At 53.2% G+C, this 27,337-nt stretch overlaps 1 protein-coding gene across 1 annotated transcript in view; it reads right to left on the bottom strand.

The window, feature by feature from the left end:
• Window positions 1-27,337, bottom strand: part of BMP7 (bone morphogenetic protein 7) — an 89,296-nt gene that overhangs the window by 19,764 nt on the left and 42,195 nt on the right. The window contains exon 3 of the mRNA XM_032607010.1: window positions 8,951-9,099. Coding sequence (XP_032462901.1) covers window positions 8,951-9,099 — 149 coding nt within the window. The remainder of the gene's footprint in view (window positions 1-8,950; window positions 9,100-27,337) is intronic.

Genomic DNA, 27,337 nt, shown 5'->3' with positions numbered 1-27,337 from the left:
CCTTCTAGGATGGGTGCTGCAGGCTCCTCGTAAAGAGGCAGAGAACAGCCTTCATCCGGCCCCTGCTCCCCTCCTCCAGGCTTGGGCACGTGGAGACAGCCTCCTGCCAGCGGCGCTAAGGTGAGTCTCAGGACACGCGGCCAACACACGCAAGACGGGGGCCGGGGGAGAAGCCCTGCCTGCCCTTCACACTCTAACCAGGGGTTGATAACAACAGCCCGTGGGCCAAATCCAGCCCACCATCTGCTTTTGCAAATAAAGTTTTATTGGACATTTCTCTTTCTCTCCAGAGAAAGAGAAATATGCGGAATCCAAAAAGAAAAAGAAGAAGAAGATACAAATGAACTTATTTACAAAACAGAAACAGACTCACAGACTTAGAGAATGAACTTACAGTTATGGGGTGGGGCGGGGGAGGGACAGTTAGGGAGTTTGGGATTGACATGTACACACCGCTATATTGAAAACAGATAACCAACAAGGACCTACTGCGTAACACGGGAACTCTGCTCAATATTATGTAACAACCTAAATGGGAAAAGAATTTGAAAAAGAATAGACACGTTATGTGTATAACTGAATCACTCTGCTGTACGCCTGAAACCAACACAACATTGTTAATCAACTATACTCCAATAGAAGATAAAAAGTTAAAAAAAGAAGCTTTACTGCAACAGAGCTTTGAACACCCGTGCACACATTTACTGTCCGCTTTCACGCACGTATGTACTGCCGCTATAACGGTCGAGATGAGGAACCTGGCCAGAGGGTGTCTGACCGGCGAAGCTAAAACATTTACTATGTGGCACTTTAGAGAAGGCGTTTGCTGACCTCTGCTCTAACCAACCCCAGATCCACTGAATTCTAGACTTGTAAAGAAAACCATAAAATGTCGCAATGAGATAAGATGCCTTTACTATTATTTGCCAATGAACGTATTCCTTGCAGAGAGGGTCCTTTCCGTTGTTGGTTCACAGCGAAGATTATTGAGTGTGTGCTCTGTACCAGGCACTGCGGAGCCCACCCCCTGCACTGCTCTCGGGCAGGACTACTGGCCCCACATTTACAGACGGGGAAAGCTGGCTCAAGGCTACGAACTTGACCCCCAAACCTTTGCCGAGGCAAGGTGGATGGAAATGCGGAAAGGAGAGATTGCCCGGGCATGGATGTGGGCAGCCTACGGGGGCCTCCAGGGGTAGGAAGGGTCCACCGAGGCTCTGAGGGGAGGTCCTTCCCAGAGGCAAACCAGGTGGGCAGGGGTGTGGATACAGGACTCTGGGAAGTTGAGCTGAGGACAGGGTTGAGCCAGTGCATCGGGCCACCACTGGCAGGCCTGGGTGGCCCGGGCAGAAAGAGCATGACCAGTCCAGAAGAGCCCTGGAGCAGCCAGGGAGCACAAATGGGGCCTCTTAGGGAAGGAGGGGATGTAACTCGCCCAAGAGAGGGTGGCATCTTGGCTTTCTTGTGGTCTCTCTGTTTTCCAGGGCTAGAGCCATCGGGTGCCCCTAGGAGGCCCACAGCATAAGAATGTTCCTCCTTAATTGTGGAAAACGCATTAATTCCAGCCACTTCTCCTGATGGACCGAGGCCTGAGTGACAAGTGAGAACGCAGTTAATACTTGTGACATCTGCCTGGCCCAGTTACCCAAGGCCACCGCAGCTGCCACTGCCCACCGGCCCTGGAAGGTCCCATCCCAGCCTCTGGGTCACCAGGGCCTCTTCTTTGCTCTCTTGCTTCGGCTTCTGGACGAACAGGATGTGGAGCAACCGCAAGGGCGAAGGCACCTGGGAGCCAGCTGCGCCGTGGGCAGGATCGCTCACCAACCTCGGCTTTATGGAGCTTAGTCTCCGCAGCCTCCGTGGGCGAAGGCTCGTCCCCGGGGTCCCGTCTTCAGCTGCCGCGGCCGGCATCACGCTTGCACGGCATACGCCCTCAATCCTTTAAATGCCTCACAATCCCATCTGATCCCATCTGGGATGATCAAGAACAGTGATACGTGCTCTCGTGGGCCCCGGAGAGAAGCCCGAGGCCCTCTTTGCATGCAGACGTCCAGGATGTGCCTGTATCTGCCCTTCTGGAGGGAGAAGAAGGGGCCCTCCTGGTCTTGGAGCTCCGGGGGTGTCGAGCAGTGGCTGGAGGCCCCCAGCAAGGGAGTGTGAGGGGGGAAGCGAGGCCCCCAGGTCGTCTTCTTGGGTCAGAGAGCCAGGGCTGATCGACACCGCGGGCCTCCTGAGCCATCAAGTGATTTCTTCTGTGGACAAGGGAGAGGAGGGGGACCCTGTCAACGAGGACAAGATGTTGGAGTCCTCGCCTTGGGAACAAAGGACTAGGTGCTTCTGTATCTGCAAAGACAATGGAGTCTCCAGCCCAAAGCAGTCTTCACCTCCCTGCCGCTTTGGGACGGACAGCGGCACCAGGAACAGTGTGCAGGAAGCCCTCCGGAGCCACCCTCGGAACCTCAGCACTTGTCTTCACGGCCTCATCCCTGACCTTCAGCATATGGTCCCTTCACGGTCTGCCTCTTCCTATGAGAATGTGAGCACAAGCCTTGTCCTATCCAAGCCGTAGCCCTGGTGCCTGCAACAGTCCCAGGTCCATCATAGCTCCACACAAATGTTTGTTGAGTGAATAAATGTGCTTTCAACATGGGCAAAAGGCTCTTGACGGTAGGAAGCCAGTTCTGACCACCAGGTGCTGGGGCTGGGAGGGTTCAGCATTGCTCTGCAGGCTGGGATCCGTCAGGCACCACGGCCAGACCCACAGCACTTTTGGGGGCCTGGGAAAACGTTATAGTGTCTCTTAAAATCAGAAGAAAAAACATGAACTTTTTAGTGTTGGAGAAAATGTTTTCATTTTTAATCCAGCCAGGATTATATTCATCGTTATATCAAGATGGTCATAAACCGAGTTCTAACATTTTTGAATGCAGGGAGGACCCCCTGGCCACTTCTGTGACGCTGGCTCCTCCAGTTAGCCCTGTTGGGAAGCCCACTGTCTTCCGGGTCCTTTTTCAAACTCTCTCCGCAGGAAACGGGATGTGGAGAGAAGAGCCAGGCAGAAACCAGGATGCTATAGGGTCCCAGGCTCTCTGTCTGGATGGCCCAGCCGTGCACCCAGCAGGGGCCTGTCAATTACACACTGCCCCTCAAGGTGTGGCCGCTGGTGACCACATTCCTCGAAGGCTTTCCAGCAACGAGCAAGTCTGGGGTCAGAATCTGCAGCGAAGCCCAGGTCTACCCTGGGAGCAGAGTAACTTCAGTCAAGTTGCTTGGCCTTCGCGGCCTCTGTCTCCTCATCTGTAAGATGCTGGCCATAACAAACGTGCTACCTGGGCAGGGTCACTGTGAGAATTAAACACATCGATAACAGCAATAGTAATATCTAACACTCACGAGCACGGACAGGGTGCCGGCCCAGGGCTCAGCACTTTTACATGAATTCACTCTTTTCTTCCTCCCAGCCATAATTATGCCCAAGGAACAGATGAAGGGACAAGGCATCAGGAGGCTGGACCAGCCGTCCCAGATCACACGAGGCCGCCCCGCGGAGCGTCAGGCTATCGGGCGCTGGAGTCGGTGCAGGAGCCGCCAGAATGTCCCCACTCTGGTCCCGGACCGGACCTGAGCACGGGGCCTGGCCGGCAGCGAGGGCGCAGCTCTCACCAGCGCCGCCTACACAGCCCCCTTGCCAGCTGGCAAGCCCTCCACACTGGTGTCAGGTCCCCTCTGTTCAGGGTGCCTCTTCTCCCCTCTCCCACTGCCCTGGGGGTTCAGGGGGGCGCAGTCTGTGTGGCTTGGGAGGTGGAGGGGCTGCCTCTCCTCTTGTCCTCTGTACAAGGAAAGACAGCAGACGCCAGCCCTCCTTCCCGCGGCATCCTGTCCTTGGAGATGAGACGAGGCTCCCTACTGGGCTCCTGACGAGCCCCAGGTGCCCGGGGAGTTTATGGGCTTCTCCCCACACAGGCTTGCCGGCTGGCGGAGGCCTCAGCTGCGCCGCTCTGCTCCGCTCTAAGGGGCGACCAACAGGAGGGCCGCAGCTGGAGGAAGAGGGAACAGAACAGACACGCGCTTCCTGGGTGGTCTCAGGCAGCGTGTGGAGACCCGGTGAGCCGGGGCTCACCTCACGCCGCACCAAACATCAGGAGAGAGGGTCTGTGACGTCTGTGCCTCACTAAGCAAGCTGGTCCGAATTACTATCATCAACACGCCCATTGTATGGGGTGGGGAAACTGAGGCCCGGAGGTGACCTGACTGCATATTCTGGCAGGTGCCCAGTGGCTGCAAGATGCTGTACCCCGACTCAGTGCCCCACCTCCTCCCCTCCCAGATGGGGCACTGGGAGCTGGGCACGGGTGCCACGCCCTGAAACCCCGTCTTCTCCAGGTGCTGTCGGAGTTTATGTTAATGCTAGTAGGTGGTCCCAGGGCAGGGGCCAGGCTGTCCCTACAGGCAGCACAGGGCTGGCACACAGTATGTGTGCATCAGCCTGCCCAGCAAATGCACCCCAGAATCCACGGACTCCCCAGCAGGCCCTGCTGGTCTTTCACCTGTGTAGGCATCCAACGTGAAAAGGTTCTGACCCAGGTTTAGAGCTGAATGGAGTTGGCCAGCCCAGGCACCATCTCATAAACAGGGTACCCCAAAACATGGGGCGGGGTGTTATCACTGGGCCAGACCCCAAGTTAGAAGGAGCCTGTGAGAAAAGGCAGATTCTTGGGCCCATCCCTGGGGAATCACCATCGGTGGGTCTGGGGGTGGAGCCCGGGAACCTGTATGCTCAACGTGCCACCCAGGGGGGCTGTGATGGACAACACGTGGGAGAAACACCATGGAGGGAAACGAGTTCCCAGCCAGGAGCCTGTGGTCTCAGAAATGCTGGGCTCACTTGCTTCTTATCTCATCCCCCCAAAGATGCAAAAACTCATACCCTCAGTTGGCCACTGAATACTTTCCTCCTCCCTGACGGTCTGGGTGGGCGGTCCTTCCCTGACCCAGGCAGCCAGCCTAAACCTGCTGTGTCGGCGTGCACAGCACCCGGAGAGGCCGGGTCTCAGGGCGGCAGCATCCACGCCCAGCCCCCACGGCCCCATTTAGGAGGGGAGGAGATGGGGCATCAAGTCTGGGGCACGGCGTCTAAGCCTTACCCTGGCTCCAGGCAGCACCCTGCGGCCACTAGGCTACGCTCCCCCTAGACGGAGAGGGGTCCCCAGGCCTCAGCACCTCTCAGGGGCCCCAGTTTCGTCACCTGTCCCTCGGGGATGTTAATGATAGCATCTACCCCGCTGGTAATGGTGAGGATCACATGAGACGATGGCAGAAAGCACTTACTTTGCGCTTAGCAGCTACCACATGTTCAGCGATTAAGCTCTTCACTTGCATGAGCTCATCTAATCCTTTGCAACCACCCTGGGAGGTGGAAACTATTATTAACCCCATTTTCCAGATGAGGGACATTAAGTGACTCACCCTGCGTCATGTGGCTAGAAACAGCAGAGCTGGGACTTGAACCTGGGGAGTCTGGCCAGCTCCTGAGCCCAAGCCCATGTAACCATGAGGCTGTGCCACGTCAATAAACACTGAGCCTCAGCCACAGGTTGGGGGGGAGCAGACGCTAGAGGCAAAAGGGGGACAAAGGCCCCGACTGTGGGGGAGAAAGGGGATGGCAGGCCTGGGTTGAGTGTCACTTAAGAGAAAAACCAAACCTGTTGCCACGCTGAGCCAGAAGGGCAGGCAGGATAAAGGAGCACGTGACCCGTTGGATCAAGTTGGCAGGTCAAGCCAACACCCACAAGTTCAGGGAAATGGTCACCCTGAAAAGGTCAATCAAGTCTCCCTTAGCCTCATTTGTGCCTCATCTCCACTGTGTTCCACAGGGGCTTTTAAGGACAAGCAAGAGTTGAATGATTCTGTCGCCAAATAAGTTTGGAATTCTTCTATGCTGTATACCCTATCAGGAGATTCACAATGGACATCAGCAAAATAAAGGCTCTGATAAGTCCTGCAGTGCAACCCGTTTAGTTTATCCAACCTAGCATTTCTTGCACTTAACTGATCGTGACTCTTCACGGAACACAGTTTGAGAAATTCTGGTATACAGCAGGGGCTGCAAACTCCTTCTGTAAATAGTATTTCTAAAAATAATATTTTCAGCTTTGTGGGCCATAGCGTCTCTGTTACAACTACTAAACTCTGCTGCTGCAGCACAAAAGCAGGACCAGGTGATACGTAAACCAGTAAGTGTGACTGTGTACTAACACAACTTTATTTATGGACACCAAAATGTGAATTTCCTATAATTCCATGTGTCACAAAATATTCTTCTTTTTAAAATTTTTCTTAGCCATTTAAAATTTTGAAAACTATCCTTAGCTCACAAGCACCCAAAAACAGTCTGGAGGCTGAATTTGGCCCACCGTGCATAGTTTGCCAACCCAGTATAGAGCAATGGGAAACTCCAGCATCTTCTAGGACCTCACTATAAAGTGTCAGGGGCATGAAAAGGGGAAGGTCTGGGGGGCTGGGGAGCCTGGGGGAGACCATCAGTAGAAAGAAGACTGGAAAGAAGACAAGTGTGGTCCTAAACTCTGTGGCCCCCTCCCACACAGCATGTGACCTTAGGCGGATAATTCTGGGGAAAAAATTATGAAATTTATTTACATTTTCCAAATCCACTTGGCCAAACCCAGCATTAACCACAGTAAAAAGAAGAACTAAAAGCTGGAACAATATCTGCAGCTCAAATCACAAAGGGCAAAATGTCCCTAAAATATAAAGCAGAAAAAGACCGACACCCTATGCGAGCAATGGGCAGAGGAGACAGAGGTTCCCAGGGAGGAAACTGCAAACGGCGTATTCGAGAAAGGGCTCAGCCTCGCACAGAGGAGAGAAAAGCAAAGGAAAACTACAAGATCCCACGCATCATCTATCAGATTAGCAAAGACAGGTACATTTGAGAGGCTGTCCCGACAAAGAAGGGGACACGGGTGCCCGCGTGCATTGCCGGTGGGGGCGCAAATGGAAAGACCTCACCGGAGGGTAAGTTGGCAATACCGATCAAAACTACAAACAGGGACTTCCCTGGGGGTCCAGTGGGTAAGACTCGGCGCTCCCAAAGCAGGGGGCCCGGGTTCGATCCCTGGTCAGGGAGTTAGATCCCACACGCGTGCCATAACGAAGAGCCTGTGTGCCACCTAAACAAGTAAATAAAATATTAAAAAAAAAAAAACAAAAAACTACAGACATGCCACTTTCAGGAATTGTTCCTAGACCTACACCTACTCAAGTGTCCAAGGACACGTGCGCTGAGGTTCTCCGCTGCAGCCCTGTTTATAGGAGCGGAAGATGGAAAAACCCTAGGCGTCCATCCCGGGTGGACTGGATGAGTTACTCTTGGTGGTAGTAAAACAACAAAAACAACGACAACAACTCCTCCTCTCATTTAGGGCATGTGTATTATGAGCCGGGTCCTGTTCTCAGCCCTCACTACTCCAAGCACTGTCCAGGGACCAGCAGCCTCTGCATCACTTGGGGGCTGTTTGGACCACAGCCTCCCATCCGCCCCAGACCTGCTGAAACAGAATCTGCGTTTTCACAAGAGTCCCAGGGAATTCCTTGGTACCTTAGGGCATTATCTTTAAAACTCTTCCTGTATTAACTCACTCATTCTCAGAACAACCCAATAACCCAGGCTCTCTTATTACCCAAGGGTTGGAGGCGAGGAGTGCAGGCTCTGGGACGTTAGCGAAGTTGTCCAAAAAGTCACACAGCGGGTGAGCGGCAGAGCTGCATCCACTCCACATGTATACAAAAACACAACAGTCTCTAAAGACTAAGGAAGTTCTTTAACAGTGGAAAAAAGACCAACCCCCGAGATACGTTGTCCGGTGAAAAAAGCAAAGTGAAGAACACTGTATATACTATGATAGTATTTGTGGGAGGAAAAAAAAAAAGGACAGCAGAATCTATATGTAATTGCTTAGATACCCAGAAGGCATCTCTGATCAGAAAGACACCCAATAACATGGAGATAGCTGCCGCTGGGAGGTGGAACTCGGCAGCTGGAGGAAGGAGGTCAGAGGGAAACTACTCACTGTTGCACACGGCTGTAACTTTTGAATGTTGAGCCAGGCACATGTATTACCTATTCTAAAATAATTCTTCTGTAAACTGGTGTAAGGAAGAAGTTACCCACACCCTAAAGGCATCCCCACTTAATAAGAAATACGCTTTGGGGAAGGAGAAATCGGCACAGCCGGGCCCAACCCTAGTCCCGCACGTGCTCTCCTGTCTGCCCTTCTCAGAAAAGATGGGCGTGGGGTGCGGGGGAGGGGCTGGGGGAGGGCGGGCGGACAGCGCGTTCTCCAAGTATCTGGGACTCAGCGCCACGTTCGATCTCTTGGAAGACGGTAATGCCTCGTATCAGTGCGGTGGTCCTTAACTGGGGCAACTGTGCCCGCATGGGACACTTGGCAACGTCCGGAGACATTTTTTGGGTGTCACAAGTGGAAGAGGCTATCTGTCTATCTAGTGGGTAGAGGCCAGGGATACTGTTAAACATCCAGCAATGCCCAGGACACCTGAGTTTGAGGAGCCTGCATCAGCACGTTCTATGTTCGGGCATCACCGGAGGCTCAGCTCAAGTGCAGGTTCTGACGCCGCGGGCCTGGGACGGGCCAGAGTCTGCATTTCTAATAGGGGGAGGCCACCCACGCTGCTGTGAGCAACGAGGCCTCACCCAACCCAGCTCTGGCCAACTGTGTAATCATCTTATGCAAAAGAGGTAGGGACTGCTTTCACTGTGGATCAAAAAGCTGGACAGTAAATAGTGATGGGGGAGGGGGCAGGGGAAGCCTGGTCCTGATGGAGACGAGCATGTGGACTGCCGAGATCCTCCTCGAGTCCACGGCTGCGGGCCGCACCGGCACGAGCTGGGGTGCTGGCGGGGACTTACCATCCAGAGTCTCCACCGAGAGCTGCAGGCCCAGGTTGTGCCGTGGGTTGACCACCCAGTGGTTGCTGGTGGCCGTGATGTCGAACACCAGCCAGCCCTCCTCCGAGGCCCAGAGGGTGCGGCTGTCGAGCAGAAACAGGTCTGACTCCCTGCAAGAGAGGAGAGAGACACAGGCTCCGGGTCAGCAGGTCATGGCTCGGTCCCCGCCCCCCGTCAGCCAGCCAGCCACTGATGGACAGGAGGACCTTGTGAGGCAGGGGAGCTGGCAGGAGGTCTGCCAGTCCCCCCAAAGTGGGTTCATCAGACCAAGATCCAGCCATGGAGACCCCCAGGTAGCAGCCGTGGTGGGGAGACAGAGTGCAGAAGAGGTGTAAAGAGATACGTGCAGGAGACAGACGCACCGCTACGAGACAGATGCGCCCTTCAGATTCATTAGGGGGGATTCCAGTGAGACAGAGCACAGGAAGGCAGCAATTACACAGCCTCCGTGATGCCGGAAGTTTCAGGAAACAGAAGTGCCCTTTCGTTGGCTTATTCACCACTTGCCAGGCGCTGTCCCCAGTGTGGTACGCACATTCTCATTCAGTTCTCACAACCCTAAGTTGCAGGAGTACTATCATCTCCGATGAATCCATGGTAAAACCATGACATGCCCAAGGTCATTTAGCCGGGAAGTTGCTAGCCTGGGGGTTGGAGCCCAGGCAGCTGAGCACCAGTGCAAACGCTCCTCATTTCCACACTGTGCAACTTCTTCATGAGCCCACCACGTGTTAGGAGGTGGACCCCCATGCAGACCGACATCATTAATAGAGGGAGTCCTTTAATTCTCTCTTCCTCAGATTTGTAGTAGCAAAATGGGTAAAACCACAATTGACCTTGTAGTGGATGGAGGATGGAGAGATGGATGGATGGATGGAGAGATGGATGGATGGATGGAGAGATGGATGGATGGATGGAGAGATGGATGGATGGATGGATGGATGGATGGAGAGATGGATGGATGGATGGAGAGATGGATGGATGGAAGATTGATGGATGGATAGAAGATTGATGGATGGATAGATGGAAGATGGATGGATGGATGGATGGATGGATAGATGGAAGATGGATGGATGGATGGATGGATGGATGGATGGATGGAGAGATGGATGGATGGATGGATGGATGAATGGATGGACAGAAGGATGGATGGATGGATTTTTACATTCCTAGGTAGTAGAATTCTAGTATGTAAGATATCTTAATGTCTCTTTTGCACTTTTAATTATAAGGATTCAAAGTTTAAATGTTTTGAGTCCTTCGATAGTCAGTTAGGGCACCTGAGCTCCTACACTGTACCAGGCTGTGGGCACAGTGATGAACAGTGCCCAACCAGCTCCTGCCCCGGGGTACTGACAGTCTCTATCGTACCTGGAGGGATCTAATTTTCCTGGGAATTAAGGTGAATTTTCTGTGCCCACACCTTATCAGATGTATCAACTACTGATTGAGCACTTACCACCTGCCAAGCCCTGGGTTGCACTGCCTGCCCAGATCATGTCACTGAGTTCCTACAATAACTCTCTGAGGTGGGTAATATTACCTGTACCACTGTGCGGGTCTCAGAACTGAGGCTCAGAAAGGCAAAGCTATTTGCGCAGGGTTACGCTGCTAGCACACAGCTGAGGCAGGACTGGAAGCCCACCAGGCCCCCTGGGAGGCTTGCAACCACACAAGAAGAGAAGGTCTTCTGGACGCTGCCTTTGCTCAAGTGTAGCTGTCATCATTTCAGAGCCTTTGGCGAATTAAACCCATTGTATATAACTCACTAAGCCCTCGGCCGAAGCGAGCGGCAGATACCCGCTCCTTGAGATGAGGCACGATCTCCCTATTGACCCCATCCCCCGCTCTCTCTCCTAAAATCTAGGGCTGACCACCCTCTTCATCTTTCCTGTGTGGTCTGCAGACCTCCAAGTTGGTGAGGTCTCTGTCGCATCATAACACATTAGACATTTACCAAGCATCTTAAAATGTATGAGACTCAGAGAAGGCATGCATGCAGAAAACAAACTGGTAATGTTAACCCAGTGTCTCAAATGTACTTTCACTCGGAACCCAGTGGAAATGCACCGGGAGATTAACAGGTCACTCAGAGAAGTCTACACAGGTTGGAGAAGCAGGCTCAGAAGCAGACAGGAGCCAAGACAGGTGTGAGGGTGCAGGGCTGTCTCATCAAGGCACAGTTTTGGGGAGTGAGGGAATGAATTTGAGCTGTATTTCCCTCTTTGACTCTCTCCATCCAAACGTCTGAGGGCAGAGGATCTAGTTGGCCTGGTCAAGTCCCTGCCCCGCCCTTGGCCACGGGAGGGCTGAGCACTCCACGGTGATGGACAACATCACCGGGACCACGAGATGGAAACACGGGTTATCCCCACCTCACGCCCCCCAAAATCCCACTTTTTAAGTGATACTCAGTAATCGCCGGAACCCAATTCAGAAAATGCTCAATTATATTATGCCACACGTGTGAACGAGATACGACTTCTGATCGTACGGCCGGCAGAACGGAGCCACACTACAAGACAGTGCATGGTCTCTTGACCAGCCAAACCGCAGTCCCTTGTGACTGCAGGACACTTGCTGCCTCTGTAATACAGAGACATCAGAGGGGCAAGGACGTCTTTTTAGAGCCACCGAATATTTTGAGGACACTCACTTTCACGGCCAAACTGAATTAAAATAACGAGACAATCTTTCATGACCCGTTTACTTCTACTTCTTCCCAGTGCCTTTTCAGAGGCAGTTTCAGAACTGACTTGGGGGGACGTCCACACAGATTTTAAACTTCCAAACAAGAATTTCCACTGTCTTCATCTCCAATCTGCCTTGATGGCTTTCCTGGCTATGGAGATACCAAGACTGTCGACGAACCAGTTCGCTGCTCTAGATAATTAACAGATGAGAGAAGAAGCACCACTCCGAATCCAAACAACTCCCTCACTGGCTCAGGCTCCCAGGGCCCCGGTAGGAAGCCTCTACAGCACAGCACAAGTCACAGACCTGGGTGGCAACTTCGCTGGGAAATTATTTGCCAGAAGATGTGACCAGATATCTGGATAGGCCCTGATGGACAGTAAAACAATGAATAGCAACTTAGGGAATGGAATTGGGCCTTTGAACAGTGAACGCCTTGCCAAACGGTACTACACGTTCTCTTATTACAGCCAGGACACCGAGGGCCAGATGTTACAGGCGAGCGTTGACTCATCGTGAATCAACATGTGTGCGTGTGCAGACTCCCTCTCCTGAGCCCTAGTTCGCAGTTCGTTCCGGGCTTGCTGGGAAGAGCCAAACCTTCGTGGAAGGCATCGGGACAGGAAAGCCCTGTCGAGGCGGGAGGAGTGAGATGCTAACACAGACTCTGCTTCGAGACAGAAAGCCCAGCCCCAGGTTGGCCGCGTGAACGGGACAAGGGAGCAATTACCCAGCAGCTGCGTCCGGACTGCTGGGAAAGTGGGAATGCCTCGCTGCCACCTCCAGCATCTTATTCGAACACAACGGTTCTCACAACTGGGAGGAACCAACAAGCCCTTTGTGATGTTTTTATTTACCATGAACCTACTGGCCTCCCTGACGAGCCCAGGTGACAGCAGAGGCAGAACGGCTCAGGGTGGGAGCCCCGGGGAACCTAAATGCACTCCTTCCCCTTTCCCACTGCTAAGAATCTAGGTACTTTCCACGCACCAGCTCCCTGATCTCCAACAGTCAGGTTATTGTTCCCATTTTATAGATGAGGGAAGTGAGGTTCAGAGAGGGGAAGCCCACTGCCCACATCGATAAACCTTCTAAGTGACAGAACCAGGATACAGCGCCGGAAGTGTGACCTGAGGACTTGGTACTTAAGCCCCATCACCTCCTTAACTCACCCTCTGGCCAAGGGACAAGAGACCCAGGAGGTTGTTCAATGCTGCATGATGCGTGTTATTGTCACAACATTGTGTGGAGTAGAGAAAATACTAGAGGGGGGATGACGTCCAGGGAGCAGGGAAAAGAGAAGGCAAGTAGGGCAAGCTAGCTCATTCCAGAGCCTCACTTTCCTCCTCTGTAAAATGGAGAGAACGCCCTCTTCTTCAGCAGCTGGGGAAGCCGACTGAAGACTAGCCTAGTGACAAACTCCCAAGGCCCCTGGAGCAACGCTGTAATTACTACAAGTCATGTAAGTGCTGGTGTACACTCCCTGTTGGACAGTAGGAAATTCTGGGATGGGAACTTTATCTATCTTGGTCCCAGTCATTACATGACTGCCCAAGATCCATGGAACAACAGACCACATATCCACTCAAACAACGTTCGCCTTGGACGCCAACACTCATCAGACAAGGGTCTCTGGGTGTTCGCAGTCGGGAGATTTTCTGCAAATACGGCCGTCAACGATTCCTCCCCTCCCTCCCCACATGCAGCTCTCTCATAAATCGGGGAGGTCTGCTCCACTTCTGACGTCTGCGCTGACCACCTGACTTGTTGTGGACTCAGTGGCAGGGAGGCCCTGCCATGTCCAGGAGGAAGACGGAAGAGGCTTAGCAGATCTGCTTCTGCAGCCCACTGCACTGGCAACTCTGACTCTTTTGCGGGAGAGATGACATGGAAGGGGAAGGGGCAGAGGCTGCGGAGGAGGGGCGTCTATGAGGGGAGAGAGAGAAAAGCCAAGCCAGCCCTCAGCAGACATGCCGTCCAGGGTGTTCCAGCCCCAGCCAAGCTCTCAGCTTCATCAGGGACTACAGCAGACGCTACCAAGAGTAGAAAAACTGCCCAGCTGAGCCCTGCCCAAATTCCTGAGCAATTAAATGATTGCTGTTTTAGCCACTGTGTTGTAGGTGGTTTGTTCACCACGGAGATAGAACCCAAACAACAGTCACACTGTTTAGAACAGAAAAACTGAAAACGAACCATCTACTGAGAGGGACGGGTAATAACAGAGGGTGTATCCAAGCGCTACACAGCTGTGTCAAAGGACCATATAAATCCATACTTCTTCACAAGAGGGAAACACGGTATTAAGTAAAAAGGTGTCATAAAACAGGATGTGTAGTATGCAAATTTCTGGAAAAATACAATATGCTAAGATTGGTTAAAAAAAAAAAAAAGGAAATAGAAAATTTGAGTCACCCAACATGCACTAACAAATTGAAATAAAAGGCCTCTCCCCACACCCAGATGGTTTTATACTGTATATTTGCCATATTATCAAGAGATAATTCCTTCTGGACTTCCTGGTGGCGCAGTGGTTAAGAATCCGCCTGCCAATGCAGGGGACACGGGTTCGAGCCCTGGTCTGGGAAGATCCCACATGCCGCGGAGCAACGAAGCGCGTGTGCCACGACTACTGAGCTTGCGCTCTAGAGCCCTCGAGCCACAACTACTGAGCCCGTGTGCCACAACTACTGAAGCCCGCGCGCCTAGAGCCCGTGCTCCACAACAAGAGAAGCCACCGCAGTGAGAAGCCCGTGCACCACATCAAAGGGTAGCCCTCGCTCGCCGCAACTAGAGAAAGCCGGCGTGCAGCAATGAAGACCCAACACAGACAAAAATAAAATGTATATATAAATAAATAAATTTTTTAAAAAAGAGAGAATTCCTTCTTATACAAATTGGTCGAGAGAATGGAAGAGGGAAAAGTAAGAATCAGTATTGTAAAGCTAGCATGTTATTGATTCCAAAGATGGATAAGGCCAGTTTCAACAGACATTTCTTTAAAGATATACAAATGGTCAGTGAACATATGAACAGAGGGTCAACATGATGAGCCATTAGGGAAACGCAAATCAGACCTACAGTAAGTTAGTACTTCTCAGCCAGCAGGATAGCTAAAACCAGAAACACAGACAATAGCAAGTATTGGCCAGGATGTGGAGGGACTGGAACCTTCAGACACTGCTGGTGGGAACGTGAAATGGTGCAGTGAATTTGGAAAATAGAACGGCAGGTGTTTTTTTTGTTTTTTTTTTTTGTGGTACGCGGGCCTCTCACTGTTGTGGCCTCTCCCGTTGCGGAGCACAGGCTCCGGACGCGCAGGCTCAGCGGCCATGGCTCACAGGCCCAGCCACTCCGCGGCATGTGGGATCTTCCCGGACCGGGGCATGAACCCGCGTCCCCTGCATCGGCAGGCGGACTCTCAACCACTGCGCCACCAGGGAAGCCCAGAAGGGCAGTTTTTTAAGAGGTAAAACATAGAGTTACCAAATGACCCAATAATTTTACTACCCAAGAGAAATGAAAATCCTATACATGAATGTTTGTAGCAGCATTACTCATAAGAGCCAAAAAAAAATGGAAACGACTCATATATCCATCACGTGATGAACAGATAAACAAAACATGGTAAGCCCATACCATGGAATACTATTTGGCAGTAAAAAGGAATGAAGCACTGACACATGCTACGACATGGGTGAACTTTGAAGTCATTGTGTTAAGTGAAAGAGGTCAGACACAAAGGACCACATATTGTGGGATTCCATGTAAATGAAACGCCCAGAAGAGGCAAATCCACGGAGCCTGAGGAGATTAGTAGCTGCCAGTAGCCGAGGATGGGGAAAAACGAGGGGAGGCTGGCTGCCAATGCGTATGGAGTTTCCTCTGGGGTGGTGAATATCATCTAAGATTAAATAGGGTAACCTTAAATAGCACAGCTCTGAATACACTAAAAAACCAATGAATAACACACTTTGCAAGATTGAAGTGGATGGTATGTGAAATAGATCCCAATAAAGCTATATTTTAAAGTGAATAAGCCCAAAACGTAGAGGACGGTGTCACGATGCTAACATTTCTTTAAGGTTAACACACCTATGCGTGGAAAGCCTAGATGCATATACTCTGGAGTTGCAGCAACAACCCCCCCGAGGCTGTTTCTCGCCTCTACACACACACATCAATGTTGTCGCAAGTCAGCAAGCACAACCTATTTCTGAAAGAAGTGAGATAGTACGAGGTCCACATTGTTTCCATGTTTCCCTGGGGACAGTCCTGCCCATTCCTCCAGGCTCACAAGGCAGCCGGGGGAGACCCAGAAGGCAGACTTCACCCCTCCTGAAACCCAGCCTCCCCCAAAGCCCTGCTCTCCGCGAGGCGTGAACCGCCAGTGACCCCAACTCCGTGGCAGAAGGGGCGTTAATATTTAACCATCGGCCTGGGGACACAGTGCTGCTGGGGCATGCGGGCTCCTCCTCCCAGGGACACCATGAGAGCGGCCGAAATCTAACCCATGGGGGAAGCAGGAGGAAGCCCACACCATCACCTGACCTAGTTTCCAGCATCTCAGCCCACCTTCCCCTGGAAAGTCCAACCACAACGGAAAAGTGGGTATTTTAAAATCTCCAACGTGGGAAGGTGGAAAGTCCTTTTTTTTTTGCCCTCTGGCTCCTTAGAGACTATTTAGAGACTGTGATCTCAAGGGCCTTCGCCCACGAGCCTCTCCCGGAGTAGTAAGAGCCCCACGCAGGATGCAAGGCGCCACCGGCTCTGACCAGGGCCTCAGAGACATTGTTAATGCTTTGCATACACTCAGCTCCCAGGGAAACAGCCCCGGGACTGAGATTGGAAGCCTGGGGTTTCCTCTGACCCCTGGGGTTTTCCAGGCAGGAACAGGACCCATGGGAAACAGATTCCAACGGGGTCACCCAGTGCACATTGCCTGGTCACCTGGGACTGTCCCTGTCCAGTCTCAGGACCCAGTTTACTCTCCTTCCCCCCGACCCTATAGCGCTGTAGGAAGGACACCGCCTTCCACCTGCCAGTGGGGCCCAGCAGTGCAGGGTCCTCACAGCCAAAAAGGACCTTGGAAATCCACTCCAGATGCTTTAATTTTCAGCCGGAAGACCAGAGTCTGGTGTACAGGCCGCTGGTGGCTGCACGGGAATTAGAACCCAGTCCTGGGCCTCAGTCTAGGCCAGTGTGATGGAGGCCAAGACCCAGCTTGACTCCCTCCAGGATCCCTCGGACACAGTCCATCACCGACAGGGTGCAGACGCAGGCTGGGGTTCGGAAGGGCCACATTCAGAGTCACCCAAGGTCTCTCCAGGAGGCCTCGCTGGTGGCAGGGGGCGTTAGCACCCCAGCTCCATATCCTGGGCACCCACTGTGCGCCAAGCTCTTGAGTGACGTTCTCTCACCGAACCATTCCTCTTCCAACCAGGTAGACATAGTTACAGCCCCTACTTCATAGATGACACGACTGAGCTGCAGGGGAGTTAAGACAGCATCCTCAGCTAGTGACCAGCCGGCCCCCGACCGGAAGTGACGTGAAGCACATGGGTCCGTTCTTCACATCGGTGCCCCCAGCCAAGAATCCCTCCCTGAGGTTAGAGGAGGTGGAGAGGATCCAAGAGAGAATGTGGCTGGCCCAGTGCCAAGGTTCCCCCCAACGCCATTAGAAAAAGGGGAAAGAACTTGAGATCACGTGGTGTGCGGAATGATACCCCCCTCAAAGACATCCACATCTAATCCCCAGAACCCGTGGATTACATGGCAAAAGGGATTACATCAAGGATTTTTGAGATGGGAGATGACCCTGGATTTTCCAGGTGGGCCCCGTGTAATTACCAGGGTCCTCATAAGTGAAAGAAGGTGACGGGAGGGTCAGAGAAGGAGATGTCGGACAGAGCAGAGGGCCGAGTGATGTGACTGCTGGCGGGGGCCACCAGCCGAGGGATTCAGGTGCCTCTAGAAGCTGGAGAAGTCAGGGAAACAGGGCTTCCCTGGTGGCGCAGTGGTTGAGAGTCCACCTGCCGATGCAGGGGATGCGAGTTCGTGCCCCGGTCCGGGAAGATCCCACATGCCGCGGAGTGGCTGGGCCCGTGAGCCATGGCCGCTGAGCCTGCGCGTCCGGAGTCTGTGCTCCGCAACGGGAGAGGCCACAGCAGTGAGAGGCCCGCGTACGGCAAAAAAAAAAAAAAAAAAAAGTCAGGGAAACAGATTCTCCGTAGAGCCTGCAGAAGGAAGGTAGCCCTGGGGACATCTCCCTCTTAGCCCAGCGAGACCCATTTCAGACTTCTGACCTCCAGAACTAAAAGTTAACAAATTTGTGTTAAGCTACTAAGTTCGCGGTAATTTGTTACCGCAGCCAGAAGAACTTAAGAATTTCCCTCCTGAAACACACTCTGAACACCTCCTATGTCTCAGGAGTTCTGCTGGGAACCAGAGGTACAAAGGCAGCCACAGACGGAGCTCTGGGTCCATGGGCCATGAATGCATCCCATAGTGAGGGCAAGTAAACCCTGACTAAGTGGAGTGGAGGAGGGGAAGTGCCCTCTGGGTGACCAAGACAGAGCAAAGCACTGGATTTGGGGGGGGCGAGGCTGTCCAGGGAAGTGTCTCCTGAGGGAGGCCAGAGGGGTGAGCAAGGCCGATGCAGCCAACAGGGCAGGAAGGGCATTGCAGCAGAGGGAACAGAATACGCAAAGCCTCATGAGAGAGGCTACCATGGAGGGGGTGCAGGTACTTGGTGAGCACAGAGGCGTGCGGCGGCACGGAGCTGCAGGGCGTCCTGGCCACGGGAAGGTTCAGATGCTGGGAGAACTGAGAGGCTGGCAAGAGTTTTAACCAGGGAGTGGAAATAACTGGCTTTGAGCAAACTCTCCCTCACCCCTGCTCTGACCCTCACCCTGTGGCTCTTTGGGAAACTGCATGGCTGGACATTTTATTTTAAAACCCTGCATGTTGCAAACCGCTTCTGGGCCTCGAGAACATTCCTCAGAAGGCAGTGAGTGACGGAGAAGCCAGAGCTTTCCCAGGCTAACGTGATGTCACGGAGCGGGGCAGTCACGGCGCTGCTAAGGCTGAGTCAGGCTGGGAAGCCAGCAGCCCGCTGTGCACCTGGAGACAGCCCAGCCTGCAAACACCAGCCCTGCAGGGAAGCCGGGAAGGAGATCAAAGGAGCCGGCAGAGGAAGTGGGGCGTGGCTGTCATGAGGCTCCTGGGTCAGGGAGGACCCAGCCCAGGTCCCCCCACCCCACCTGGGGCTTCAGGGAATGCCCCACCTTCTTCCGAGTCACCCAGACAGTCCCTGGTGTCCCCGGGGCGGGAAGGTGAAGTCAGAGAGGTCCAAGGCTTTTTTTAAACACTTTTTTTTTTTTTAAGGCTGCGCCTATCCAGGAAGACTAAAATTAAGTCATTTGGGGAGAAAGGTGGCACAATATTCTCCTCCCGCAGCCAGAGCCCGAGTCACCAGCCCACAGCGTCCCTGCCCCAGGACCATCTGTCTGCCTGTCTGTCTGTCTGTCTCTCCCTCCCCTCTTCCCTTCCCCATCCTCCACCTGGGCATTCACAGAAGGGTCAAGAACACCCCTGTCCAGGGTCCAAGAGGCCTGAGTCACTGGAGTCAGGGAGCAAATCAGCAGCCTTAGTTAAGGCCTGGGGCTCAATCTGTCCGTCTGCAAGAGGAAGGATTTGGAGTTTACCAAGGTCTCAAAAACTGCTTCCCGGGCTTCCCTGGTGGCACAGTGGTTAAGAATCTGCCTGCCAATGCAGGCGACACGGGTTCGAGCCCTGGTCCGGGGAGATGCCACATGCCGCGGAGCAACGAAGCCCGTGCGCCACAACTACTGAGCCTGCAGTCTAGAACCCGCGCGCCACAACTACTGAGCCCGCACAGCACAACTACAGAAGCCCGCGCGCCTAGAGCCCGTGCTCCACGACAAGAGAAGCCACCGCAATGAGAAGCCCGTGCATCACAACGAAGAGTAGCCCCCTCTCGCCACAACTAGAGAAAGCCCATGTGCAGCAACAAAGACCCAACACGGGCAAAAATAAATTAATTAATTAATTAAAAAAAAAACCTGCCTCCCATGAACAAGATGTCCAAGGGGGTAAAGTGACACGGCTGAAAATCACAAAGGCTCTGTATTCAAGTAAGATCAGGAAGCATCACATGATCACTGCTTCTTAAGAGATTTCATAATGCACACTGGCTCGTTAAAGGTTCTGAGAAATCCTGCTGCAAAGAAATGTCTCCTCCAGCCATGGAGTGTGCTTGCAGAGGCTCTCAAACTTGTGTGTGAAAGCAGATCACGGGGGCAGGAGGGGAAAGGGATCAAGTCTGGACCTAAAAATGGGATGCAGCTCCCAGCAGGAGGAAACAGTCAGGAGGTCTAAGTGGAGCCCAGGATCCTCTCTGTGATGAAGTCACAAAGCCCAGGGTGGCCCTTGGGTCACACTTTGGCGGGTCAGGGATGTATGCATGACGACACAAGGCTTTGGGTCCTAGGAAAGCCGAAATCAAATCCCTGTGGAGTGACCCAGGGAAAGCCAACCTCTGTCCTTCGGGTTCTTTTGTTTATAATGTGGGGGTAACAATGAGGACTGTTCTAAGGATGCATCAACCGGGATGGGACAGTCGAGATGCCGGCACAGAGCTGAAGACTCAGGGCTGAAGGCTCCAGGATGCAGCAGGTTCACTCACAACCACGTCGTTCTGACTCTCATTCGAGATGCCATGATCATAGAACGTGTCTGGCATGGAGACGGCCCACCGAACCCTACGATACCTGAGAGGCAGGCAGGTGCTGTTGTCCCCTTGCACAGGTGGGAGACTGAGGCTCAGGGAAGCTTACAAACGCTCCCGGGGTGGAGGGAGAGCGGCCACCTGGAGGAACCTCAGAGCCTTCCTTCCACCCTCCTCCTCCCCCACTCCGTCTGTCCCCAGCAGCCGGCTAGGCTGTCAGAACCCCGATTCTGAATAGCTAACTGCCCTGCCCTAAACCCTTTATTAGGTCTTAGGATAAAAAAGCCAAAATTCACTAATGTGTTCCATGATGAGGGAGATGATGTAACTGCCGGTCCAAACTGGGAAACTCTGGGGAGAGGAAGGAGGCCACTATTAATTCCAGGTGGGCACATGGGGGCATTTAGTCACCCTGCCTATAGGTTCTGGGTGGTCTGGCCCCCCTCCCTCCCCGACACCTCCTCTCACTCCACTGTCCTTCCACCTGCCCCCCAGGGCCAGCCACTCCAGCCTCCTTTCAGGCTGCCATCCATACCAGATTCTGGCCCACTCCCACTGCCTGGAAGACTGTTCCCTGTCCTTTCGCCTCTGTCGTACCTGGGCATCCTGCAGGTCCTCAGGGAAGCTTCCACTGACACCCTGATGGGTACGTCCTCATTGTACATCCTCGCAGCCTCTCCTTTCCAGCGCTCAGGCTAGAGTTTAAATGTGTTCATGTGGTTCTTTGGGTTTTCCTCTTTCCCCAACACATTTTAAGCTCCTTATCGGCCAGAGCCAGTCCTACTTTGCTCACCTCCGTCGGAGCCCCAGCACCTAGCAAACAACATAGCACATAGTAGGTCTCAAATAGAAGACCTCTGAATGAATGTGCTGGCATCTTTGGGGTTCCTATCAGCCAAGGAGGTCTTCTGGTGTCACCTCTGTAGTGCGTTATTAAAACGGAAGAGTGAGTGCCTTTCCTAATGACTCAGCTGCTTCCAGAGATGGATTTGCCTCCAGTGCCCTGGGCCTCGGCCCACCACCCACGCTGTACCCACCGGGAGCCCCCTCCCAGGTCACGGGCACTAGGCTGCCTGGTCACACACACTGGTCCGTCCCCAGGCACCTCCACGCTCCCCACCTTCCACAGGTCCTGGCTAGGTAATCACAGGGTGGCCAAACCTCCCCCAGCCAACCCCCAGCTGGAGGCTGCCCGGCTGCCTGGGCTTCACCTCCTCCATTTCTATGCCCTCAGCACCCTGTCAAGGTCAGCTCCTTGGTCTGCACCTGTCAGGAGAAACCAACAGGACGCAGACAGGCAGGGGGCTGCGGCTGGGAAGAAAGTCAATCTCAAGTTTACTTTGGGACCCAACTGTTGCTCCTCCTTACTTAAGATCCCAAGGTTTGGGCCCCAGAACTTTCCAGAACCCTGGAGACCTGGCATTCTGTTCACCCTGGGTGGGATCCATACAGAAACCAAACGATGAGAAGTGAGCCGGAGGTGAAACATAAAGGTCCCCGGGGTCGCCCCAGAACAACCAGGCCTTGTGGGGAGCACCACGGAGCTCTGAGATGGGAAGTCCCACGTGGCCGGGCAGCTGCCGGCATCTGGCATCGTGGAGGTGGGCGGGCGAGACGCCCAGGATGGGAGACTCATTTTTCAAGACTTTCCCCGGTTGCCCCATTTCCTCTGGCCTCCAGCTCCGGACCGAAATAGCACAAGGTAAATGCAGCCTCTTTCACGCACACTCAAGGAATAAACACACCAACACAAACCCAGTTTTTGTGCTGTGTCATCTTTCCTACTTTTTTTTTTTTTTTAAAACAACCACAGGCTGTTTTAAGATTCCAAACCCGGGCGAAGAAAAGTTAAGTGAACCAGGCAGACAAGGGAGAGAGGAAATGGACTCAGCAGTGGAGTATGCAGACAGAAGCAAGTGTCCTGAGCACCACAGTCAAGGTTTTCGAAAACAAAGGCCAGACCCGAAACTCGATGCGGAGGAGGGAGGGGGTGTCTGAGACCAGTGGCTCCTTAAACCAAAGAGTGGCGGCAGGAAGAGGCGAGGCTGAGGACACACCTGCTGTGCCAGGTGCCACAGGTGCCTTACGCTGCTGGACCCCCGACAGCCTACCAGGTGCACTCTCTCGTCCTCTGTCATATTCTGGGGCCCCCCAGGAGCAGATCCTGAGTCAAGGACTTGAATGCAAGTGGTTCGTCTGAGAAGTGACCCCAGGAACCACCTGAAGCGGGGCGGGAAGGGAGGCAGGGATGGAAAGGGGCCAAAACACGGAGCTGTGGGCATCTGGGGCTCACCCTCGCTGGGCCCCCGGGGCGCTGCGTGAACACAGCTCAGCCTGGTGCTTCCTGGGTGCGAGGAGGCTGGGCTATATATCCACCTGCGATGGAAGGTGAGGGGCTTTGACTCCTGGGGCAGAGAAAGCCCTGGGCAGGAGAGGCCGGTGCTGAGCGGAAGTATCTCGCGTGCGGCGCCAGTCAGCCATTGCACTGAGGAAGGACGGAGGCCCTGTCCCAGGTCACAGCTGGCGAGGCCAACACGGCAGGAGTTGCCCACCCTTGGAGGCCAGACATGGGCTGCAGGAGAAATTGCAGGGACCCCCCGTCCCACGATGGCTGGTAGGGGTGGGACCTGGGAGAGAAGACCCAGCGCTGAAGGGGAAGCCGGTGGGAGGTCCCTCTTCCAGCCCAGGAATCAAGACTATGGGCCTCACAGATTCTTCTCCTAGGAATTCAGGGTCACTGGGATGCACCCCGATCCGCTGCACGTGTAATGCCTGACAAAGCAGGGCTCTGCTGGAAAGCGCTGTCCAAGGAGAGCCCCATTTCCTTCCCTTTGACAATGACCGACTCCCTTGCAGGCTACTCGTTCTAACGCTCAGTCCCTATCGAAAACCTGGCTCACAGATCAGCACTCCTACACCTCCCCACCCTACAGGCCCAACCCTGGAGCCAAAGGTTGAGCCCAAATCCCTAACCTCACATCAAGGGGAAATAAGAAGTCTGCTTTCGGACCCAAGTGTCATCTTTAAAGAGTCCCTAACTAGGTTCTGAGGAAGAACCAAAAAAACTTAAAATCCTAACTCCGAAAAGGCTCTCATAATCTAGTTTCCATGCAAGAAGGGAAACCACAGGCTTTGGGCCAGGCACCAGAAAGGGGTGGTGTGCACTGGTCGAAAGCCCCAGAGGCCACAGGGCGCTCCAGGCTGAGGACCTAGCGATCCTGACCACCTGCGTCCAGGTTCAGAGGGTGTGGGATTCGAGTTGGAGTTTGAAAGAGGTAAGGTTGAGACAGACGAAGCAACAGTGGGAGAGGATTATGTACAAACGCTCCGCCAAAAGCTGGCTGAGGGGCTTCCCTGGTGGCGCAGTTGTTAAGAATCCGCCTGCCGATGCAGGGCACACGGGTTCGAGCCCTGGTCGGGGAAGATCCCACATGCTGCGGAGCAACTAAGCCCGTGCGCCACAACTACTGAAGCCCGAGAGCCACAACTACTGAAGCCCACGCGCCTAGAACCCGTGCTCTGCAACAAGAGAAGCCACCGCAATGAGAAGCCCGCGCACCGCAATGAAGAGTAGCCCCCGCTCGCTGCCAACTAGAGAAAACCTGCGCGCAGCAACGAAGACCCAACGCAGCCAAAAATAAATAAATTAATTTATTAAAAAAAAAAAAAAAAAAGCTGGTTGACTGTCAAGGTCATCAGAAACAAGCAGAGCCTAAGAAACCCACAGGCAAAATGTGCCTAAGGAGACGTGTGACTAAATGTCATATGATGTCCTGGATGGGGTCCTGGAGCAGAAGAAAGACACTGGGTAAAAACCAAGAAAATCTGGGTCAATTATTGACTTCAGTTCATAATAATAACGCATCAACATGGGTTCCTTAACTGTAGCAAATGCACCAAACTAATGTAAGAGGTTAACAGGGGAGCCCGGGTACAGCGCGTATGGGAGCTCTGTGTGCCACCTAGTCAATGTTTCTGTGAATCTAAACCCATTCTGAAAAGTAAGATCTAGTAATAAAAAGTAAATTATATTTTTCTAAACTCTGGTTTCCAGGGGAGTGGAAGGATTAAACTAGAGTGAGAGGACTGAAGAGACAGGGAAGGGAGACCAGCTGGGGGAAAGCAGAGGCCAGAAAACAAGGTATCTCTGGAGAAAAGGGGGGTGTGCGAGAGCCAAGCTGGCTGGACCACAGGTCATGTGTGTGTGTATATGTGTGTGTGTGTTGTGTGCCTGTGTGTCTCTCTGTGTGTGTATACGTCTGTATGTGTATCTGTGTGTGTTGCGTGCCTGTATCTCTGTGTGTGTATATGTCTGTATGTGTATCTTTGTGTCTCTGTGTGTGTGTGTATACAGGCGGCAGCTGGAAGTGAGGCTGGAGCTGGACTGTGGAAGGTGTGCATCCCTGCACTAAAGCACTGGACTTTCAAGGTACAGATGAGAAGCATTCATATGTGTATAGACAGCAACAGATATCTATACCCAGGTCACTTGCAGGGCCAGCCTCGTGGGCATGTGACCTGGGCAGTCACCCAGGGGCCCACACATACGAGGGCTCCGTGCTTGGTTTAATGCTCTGCAGTCACTGCCTTGAAATCCTTAATGCATTTTTTTTTTGCCCGCGCTGTACGGCATGTGGGATCGAACCCGGTGCCCTCTGCAGTGGGAGGGCAGAGTCTTAACCACTGGACCACCAGGGAAGTCCCCTTTAATGCATTTCTAACAAGTAGCCTCATGTTTCCGTTTTGCACTGGGTCTCACAAAGTATGTGACCAGTCCTGGGAGCTTCTTTTTAACAATTAATAATAATAATTCCATACTGTATGATTCTAACTGTATGACATTCTGCGAAAAGCAAACTTATGGAGACGGTAAGAAGATCAGTGGTTGCCAGGAGCTGAGGAGAGGGGAAGGATGAACAGGCAGAGCACAGAGGATTTTTAGGGCAGTGAAAATACTCTACATAAAGATACTGTGATGATGGATACATGTCATACACATTTGTCCAAAGCCATAAAATGTACACCAAGAGTCAATCCTCATGTAAACTAGGGACCCTGGGTGATAATGATGTATCGATGGAGGTTCCTCAGTTGTAACAAATGTACCATCTGGTGTGGGATGTGGATAATGGGGAGGCTGTGCACGTGTGGGGATGGGGGCTATAGGGGAAGTCTCTGTACCTTCCCTTCAATTTTGCTGTGAACCTGAAACTGCTCTAAAAAAAATCTTTTTTAAAAAAAAGAATACTAACAAAGACTTCCGGTCCCTACATCAGATTGCCTGCGGTTAAACACACGAATCTGTATTTTTCTCTTTAAACGTGGTCCCAGGGGCTCCTGACAACAGCTCAGCTTGGGCCCTCCCATCCCAGACCATGGGGCCGATGGATGGACCCGTGTGAGCAGGTACGTGGCTGGAGCTTAGTGGGGCTTTAGGGGGAGGATAGCAGTGAGCACGATGAATGGGAGGCAGGAAGGAGACAGGGTGGGGAGGGACTCCCCACTCAAGCCTGGGTCAGGGCCAGCAGCACCCCCTCTGGCTTATCCACAAGTGCAACATCTCAGATGCTTCTGCCTGGGCTCCCCGGCTCCCGGGGGCTTTCCCTCCCAGGTGCCAGCACCCCTTCACCTGTGAACATCCAGGGTGGAAGTGCCCCTCCCCCTCCCCAGGGGTCCCGCAGGGGACATGTGACAACGTCTGGAGACATTTGGGGTTGTCGCACCCTGGCAGTGCCATCTCACGAGTGGAGGCCAGGGAGGACGCTAAACACCCTATAGTGCACAGGGCAGCCCCAAGTGTCCGTGGTGCCAGGTTGAGAAACCCGCCTCAAACAGCACTGGCGGATGAGGAGGTAGAAGCACTTCAGCTCCTTGACCCGTGAGTGGGGGGAGGGGTACGACTCACCCCTCCAGAAGTCCCTACAGGACGAGGGAGCCAAAGTCACCTTCCGTGGGGCTCTGCCCGGCGCCACCCCCTTGCCTGGCTGCCTGTCTTTCCAGGCCCACTTCCCCATGCACCTGCTTTTTCTGGAAACGTGCACCTTCACACAGTCTTCACCTCAGGGTGTGACTTCAGGGAAGCCTGACCTGAGACGGGTGGCCAGCAGGCTTCACTCGATGGCAGCTTCACTCAACTAGCAGCAGCTGCCTCAGCTAGCGGAGCTGTACTGTGGATTCAGGCCAAGGCCCGGGTAGGCAGGAAGGAGCTCTGCGATCTATTAGCGATGCCTGCCCTGGGTCCCTGAGGGGGTGTGGTGGCATGCTCGCTGGACTGCAGGCCAGGTGTCAGCTTTCCTTCCTCCATTTTTGGAGTGACAAAAGGCAAAGCCTTGGACATTGTGGAGAAAAGAAGAAAATGGTGCTGCTGGGGGCTGGTGGTAGGAAGACAAAGGAAGGACCAGTGTCTGGAAGAACCTTGAGCATTTACCCAGATGCTGACCTCCAGCCTGAACTTGAAATAACCAAGGGCTTCCTTAACCATGGTTGACTCCTTTTAAAACGTCCCTTTCCCGGTGAGCCTGCATTTCCCATCCTTACTGAGTTCACATCTGAGCAGGCACTTTTCTTCCCAGCTACAGATGACCCACTGCTCATGACCAAACTGAAAAATATTAATTCTCTCTGTCTCCTGCCAAAAGGGCTAAAGCAATTACGGGCCCTGATATGAAACACAGATGTTAATACATTTGGAAAAATAGACTCCTATGGACGAGCAGAGGTCCAAGTATGAAGTGCTTTTGGAATTAAGGCGCTGGGATCAAGTTATACAGCCAGCCCCCAATACTGAAGCCCATTCTTCCAAAATTCATTCCAGTGTAGGGAATCCGGGGCCATGGCACACACGCTGACATGTCCCCTACTTGCAGACGAGAACCAATCCACCCTTGGGTACCCACTGGCACACAAAC

Source organism: Phocoena sinus, chromosome 15, assembly GCF_008692025.1.
Source record: "Phocoena sinus isolate mPhoSin1 chromosome 15, mPhoSin1.pri, whole genome shotgun sequence".
In the NCBI taxonomy this organism is placed as follows: Eukaryota; Metazoa; Chordata; class Mammalia; order Artiodactyla; family Phocoenidae; genus Phocoena; species Phocoena sinus.
The sequence above is the reverse complement of the archived record's forward strand: the minus strand, read 5'-3'. Positions and strand labels throughout refer to the sequence as shown.